The sequence below is a fragment of the Perognathus longimembris genome, chromosome 1 (genome assembly GCF_023159225.1).
Source record: "Perognathus longimembris pacificus isolate PPM17 chromosome 1, ASM2315922v1, whole genome shotgun sequence".
NCBI lineage: Eukaryota > Metazoa > Chordata > Mammalia > Rodentia > Heteromyidae > Perognathus > Perognathus longimembris.
In genome coordinates this window covers 117,518,746-117,524,745 of record NC_063161.1, presented here as the reverse complement: position 1 = coordinate 117,524,745, position 6,000 = coordinate 117,518,746, and the positions used below count along the sequence as shown (strand labels likewise).

Below are 6,000 nucleotides of genomic sequence, written 5' to 3'. Positions count from 1 at the left end.
ACTACAGGATGATGTTACAGTTATGTTTAGAGAATAAGGGAACATGCTCCACACCTTAATCAAATCAGTTAAAGATGAGTCTTCTTAGATAACATGCATTTAAGTATATGTGGATAGTGGTGGTTAGATACTACTCTATAATTTATGCCACAGTGAGAGAAGCAATCTTGTCGTTCATTGGAAACTTTGGGATGAACCCTGTGCCTAAAATTCTAGGGTATTTACTACAACATGGGAGAAATGTTTATTAGACAAATTGTTCCACTACAAATTGATAAATAGAATCCACAAATACAGAAGTAACTTGAACCTTGTTTTAAAAGAACTGGAACAACCAAAAATTTGGACTTGAGTACCCACAACTCCAGGTGTAGTGACACCCCCCTGCTTTTTTTTTTTTTTTTTAAGCTGGATCCATGTGACTAAGCTTAATCACATTTTCAGGCCAGCTGTGGTTACTTTGGGACCTTGTCAGGAATGGCTCCTGAAAGTTTTTTTGTTGTTGTTGCTGTTTTACAGAATTATTGTGAAAAGTGACAGTAAACTTCAGACCAGACTGCATCAAAGAAAATTCCATAATTCCAAGCCTACATATTTTCAAAGGAATCTAATTCTGATCTCTGAATGCAATTATGCAGTCTCTCTCTCCCTCTACTTGGGGAGAAAGGAAGGAAGGATGATTTTGTCTCTTCAGTAAGGAGGAGGTAATCAAACCTGTTGTTGGGGCCAAGCAAGTCTTCCCGATTCCCTTGATTTCTTAGTGCTCAGGGAGTATACTTGAAACCTGTGCTTTCCTCCCTAGTCAGATGAGCAGAAAAGTTTGCTCTAGCTATGATAAATCTGCACAGCGCAGAGATGTTTTTGGCATGCGGTGTGCATTAGGAAGATGATAAAGATTCCGCTTTCCCCTGCACCCCCCCTCCCCAACCTCGCGGCCCGGGAGTGGGTTTCTTCGCTTGCGTGTTGGGAAATGTCCGTCAGCTGCAGACGTGTGCGCTCAGAGCCGAGCCGAGGCCGGGCGACTCGGGTCGGCTGAGTGTCACCCACAGATGTGACCCGTCTTCCCCAACAGAGGCGGCCTCCTCCTTCCTCTCCCCTGCCCCGCTCCAGGGAAGGGGAAGGAAAGTCTCGCCGCAAGCCGGCGTCTGGGGCCGGCACCAAACACCACCACTACCAGAAACTTCTTATCCCCCCCCCCAACCCCCAGCTGTGCGCAACTTTTGGCCTCTTCTCCCCCCACGCTGTCCCGAGCTCCCGTCCCCTGGGTCTGCCTCCACGTCTCCCTAGCGGCACGCGAGGACCCCGGCTGAGAGGGGCGCAGACGGCGGGGACGCGTGTAGGAGCCGGGAAGCGGGCGGAGAGGGCGCGGCGCGGCGCGAGGAGCTGGTCCGTGGCGACGAGGACCGACCGGCCAGTGCCCGCTAGGAAAAGCGCCACCGCGGCTTGCGGGAGTCTGAACAAAGTTCGCGCCCTTTCCCCGGCGTTCCGCAGCCCTCGCCTCCCGGTCCTCCCTTCTCCTTTCCTGTACCCCCACTTTTTTTTCCCCTCTTTGAACAGCTGGGCGCCGAGCGGCCACCTCCACCTCCAAGACCGCACGGGGCTCCCCGGGGGGCGCCAAAGTTGTTTTTCCAGCCCCGGAAAGAGCCACACGCGCGCGCACGCACACACACTCACGGAGAGGGGGAGAAAGAGAGGGAGAGAGAGAGGGGGAGAGAGAGAGAGAGAGCGAGAGCGCCCCCCCACCAAACCCCTAAACTAACAGGGTGTGTTTGTGGGGAGGGTGGTGAACTATACGTCCCCCTCTCCAAGCCCCTGGAAAGCCCAGGACAAACAACAGCCCCAGCCCAGTCTCCGTGGGCTCCGCAGCGGGGACGCAGCCTTGTAGTCGGGACACACTGGAAGCAAGGGGGTGCCAGAGAAACTTGTGGGGTTTACACAGCCGCCCCAGGTCACCTCGCCCGCGGCCTCCCCGGCCCCCCTTCTCCCCTAGAGCAGCAGCACCCCCCCACCCCCACCTCCAGGGACAGTCCGTTCCTTTTTCTGTTTCTCTCTTTTTTTTGGCCCGAGGAGTAGCGAGGGGAAGCGCCGGGCCGGGCCCGGGGAGCGAGCGCGACCCTGGGCGCGGGTGTAAATCAGTCACCTGAGCGCCGAGGGGCCGCGGCGAGGGCGCGCGCGGGCGGGCGGGCGGGCGGGGAGTGGCGGAGGCGGCGAGAGCCGAGCGGCCCGGAGGAAATCGGGAGGGGGAGGGAAAGAAAGGCCGAGTCTGCGGGAGCCCCGGCGGCCGAGGGGCTGGTCCAGGCGCGGCCGCTAAGAGGAGACCAAGAGGCGGGGGCTGCACTTGACAACCAGCATGCCGTGATGGTAAGAAGTTTCCACCCTCCTTTTCCTTTTCCTTCTTCTTCTTCTTCTTCTTCTTCTTCTTTTTTTTTTTTTTAATTCTAGACTTCGTAAGAAATGACCCCGACGCTGGAGCGCTCGGGGGGCCGGCCGGGGTTGGGGGGCGGCGGGAGTGGAGGCGGGGGTGGGGGTGGGTCGTGTCGGCCTCCCCGGGCCAGCGGCGTGAGGTGGAGGCGACTTGTGTGTGGGGTCGCTTTGAGGGCGGGCAGGGGAGAGGAAACTCGGTCCAACCTGGTCCCAGCTGGGCTCTCGAAATCCTTCCCTAAAGTTGGCCCCAAGTTTCCGAGGCGAGCTCCAGGTGGGAGGGCGCGCGAGTGAGCGAGTGCGAGTGCGAGCTGGGGGCTGCGGCTCGGCCCTCCGGCAAAGGTGAGCCGCCGGCCCGCGGGAGGCTCTCAGGGAGTTGGGGACCGGCTGGGGAGTGAGGCGGGGGACGAGGGTGGAAGGGACGCGGTGGATGAATGGAGCGCGGCTGCGAGGAGCTTGGGGGCGCAGACGAAAAAGCGCTTGGGATCCACGGTAACTTTTAAAAACTTGCGGGCGTGTGAGGAACGGGCGGCGGGGCGTGGGGTGCCCAGGGCGCGCCGGGGGTGCCCGTGCCGCACGCCCAGCCCGGAGCACAGCCACCGGTCCCGGCACGTTTACCTCCTCCCTTTTCCTAAAATGAGAATGGTAAGACACCTCCCTACAGGTTTTTCTTTTCTTTTTCTTTTTCAAGAATGTGCACAAAAAACGCAGGGCCAGAAAAACAACCCCGGCTATCCACGTGTGTGCTATTTCCATAGTGCAGTTCTAAGACTTGTTTTATTTAGCCCATTGATTGGAGGGTGGGATTTGGGGCATGAAGATGAAGAAAAAAAAAATTTTTTTTAAAGATTCAAAGCAAAACTACGGTAGATCTACAGTTGAGAGGAGGGTAAGAGTTTTTTTTATCCTTTTTTATGTTCCAAGTCCAAGTGTTGGAAGAAATGGGATTGGTATTGCGAAGCGAGATGCCCTCAACAGCCCCTCTCTGCGAGCTGCTTCTCTGCAGCGAGGACTCCTGGGGCAATGAGCCCGCCTGAGATGAGCCGCTCTGTCCATCTGCTCTCCGAGAGTGATTTGTTAGAAAAGGGCTTGACCACTCCCTTTTAGTTACCTTCCACACCAGAGTGGCACTTGTCACCCCTCCTTGGGCATCTTGATCTGCTCTGTAGATAGAATATGAAAGAAAAAGGGTAATAAGGGGTTGGCTTACCCCCCCCCTTTTCTTTTTTCCCACAAATGTGACATCTCATTGCAGTGATCAAAGTCACAAGTGAAGTGTAGGAGATGCTACTGTCAAAATGCAGGCACACACACAGGCACACACACCATTGCCCAGGACTGTGGTTACAGTTAACGCTGACAGAAATTAAAGTGGTTTTGAAAGCAGCGTGCGATTTATGATAGTTCCCATTTACCCAATTGTCAAGGTGTTGTAAAACTGATGTAAAAAAGGCATCATACAATAATATTGGGTACCCAAGATTAAAGTGGCTGAAAGTGGCCTGTTGTATTTTTTAAAAGTTGTACTTTGTGGACAATTGCAGTTGTTGGAACCATGTTTAAGCAAGGTATTAAAAATATTAAATATGTCCATTGATACTTGGAGGGATTTTCGTCTGATGGCATTTTACTGAAGAAAATTGTACATGCCAGTGTAGGTTTTATCTTTCTTCTTTTTCCCTTAGCCATGATGAGTATTTGTCTACACATCTATCCCTGTATAATAGTCACTTTCAACAGTGGCAAAGCTTTTTGTCACTCACTCTTTTGTATTGTGCAGCTTTAAATGTTAGTGTGCGCACACATACACTTTAATTGCAGCTTACTTTTGGCACTATTAGTGTGTCTGATTTGAAGAACAACTCTAGCAGTGAGACCTTGTACAAGTTAATAGAACTTCCTTTTACCCTTTGGAATCACACACGCAGAAATCCCTCATGAACCTTCAGAGAGGCTCTGTGTTTTATATCATACTTGTAGCTGTTTCATTTAAGCTGTTCAGTCTTAATGAAGTTCTTAGTTGTAGCTACTCTTTGTATTCCCAGAGAGCAGTGTATTTTAAATCCAGATTGCTAATCACTTTACCAAAGTATGGGAAGTATCTTCACCTCAGGGAAGTAATACTAGCATGAATGTGAACTTTATTTAGAGGATCTTGTGAGATAGATTTGAAATGCCACCCACCTCCATTGAGAATATTAAGGGGGTTGTATTTGTGTGTAAAACTTTGAATATGAATTGACCCCATGTGATTGTTAAGATAAATATTTAGAGAATATTAATAGCAGGAGTACATTCCTAATACGTGCTTTTTTCCCTTCTACCTGAGATGTAAGTTATCTGTCAGACAGGGATATGTGATTGCGAAAAGAAGCAGACAAAAGCAGAGCTGACTATTGCTGTATTAAAATGTAAGTGTTACAGTTTGAATTTTCAAGTGAGAGTTTTTGAGTTCAGTGCTTTACATAACATTTTGTCCTAATCTTGCTTGCTGTCAGGGATGTTTCATGGTTGTGCAATTGCTGCAGTCAAGAATGCCAATTTGCATTCCAGGAGTGTCATTTGATTACTTTTATCTGTGCAGCTCCAAGACCGGCCCAGACCTCTCGTTTCATCTTGCCATGTCACGAGTCAATGCTGTGTCGTCTTTTCAAAAATCTGCCTGATTTAGACAAGAAAGAAAAGTACTTTCATGTTGCAGCCGCAGTCCCCTGCTAACTTGTCAGCAGCAGGATATGATTCACTTGGGCCCAGAAGAATGGAATAGAGAGGCGGGTTAGGCCGTTCAATAAAGCCCACGGACAGGTAGTGTGTGACATCCCCAGAGAGCTACAGTTAATGAAGAACAGGTCTGCTTAGTTCTCCACACGCTGACCTGGTGCTGTCCCCACAGTTTTCTCATTTGATCTTTCCCAGCAAATTGATCTTTTCTTGTATTTTTTTTTTTTTTTGCCTTCCAAGTTAGTCCTTGTGGGACTGAAATTAGCAGAGCAACTTAAGTTGGATAATACAGCTGTTCAGAAAAGAAGAAATTGGACACTGGCGCAAAAAAGGATGGGGGTGGGAGGGTAGATTGGAGCTATTCTTTTTGTTGTTCCTGGGAATATTTCTTATATTAAGGGAGTCCAAAATAGGTGATGACCTGGTATCAGTGGTCTCCTTTACTTGTAATTTTAGAGTTAAGGTTCAGCACTGTTTTAAATATCCTGTAGTACTTGCAAGATGGCCTTAGTGGGTGTGAAGAGTTCGATTCAGTGTTGTCCGTACTCTCACTTACTTGGAGTGATTTGCCAGTGGACTTTGGTTTTTATGGCTATTGTTAGATGGACTAAATATCAATGGCATAATTCAGCTATATTATTTATGGTCTTTTAAATAACTACAATCCCCAAATATCCAATACTGAGTTGCAGAAAAGATTAAACAATAAAAAAGTCATTACCAGTGTTGTATATAAATATTACAATACATGAAAATGTTTTCTTCAGATTACCATGAGCATCTTTGTTTCATGTAAATTCCACAGATACACTGTTAAATAAAGGATTTCCCTCTGCAAGATTTTGTGTTTACATGTAG

At 49.2% G+C, this 6,000-nt stretch overlaps 1 protein-coding gene across 6 annotated transcripts in view; it reads left to right on the top strand.

The window, feature by feature from the left end:
• Window positions 1-2,240: 2,240 nt before the first annotated feature.
• Window positions 2,241-6,000, top strand: part of Bnc2 (basonuclin 2) — a 428,651-nt gene continuing 424,891 nt past the window's right edge. For 2 of the 6 annotated variants that reach the window (XM_048353623.1, XM_048353382.1), the window contains exon 1: window positions 2,241-2,361. In XM_048353623.1, the coding sequence (XP_048209580.1) occupies window positions 2,359-2,361 (3 nt within the window). In that variant the 5' untranslated portion in view covers window positions 2,241-2,358. Of the gene's footprint in view, window positions 2,362-2,570; window positions 2,764-2,850; window positions 2,914-6,000 lie in introns of those variants that run through there. The other 4 variants (XM_048353903.1, XM_048353579.1, XM_048353979.1 and 1 more) reach the window with 3 other exon arrangements.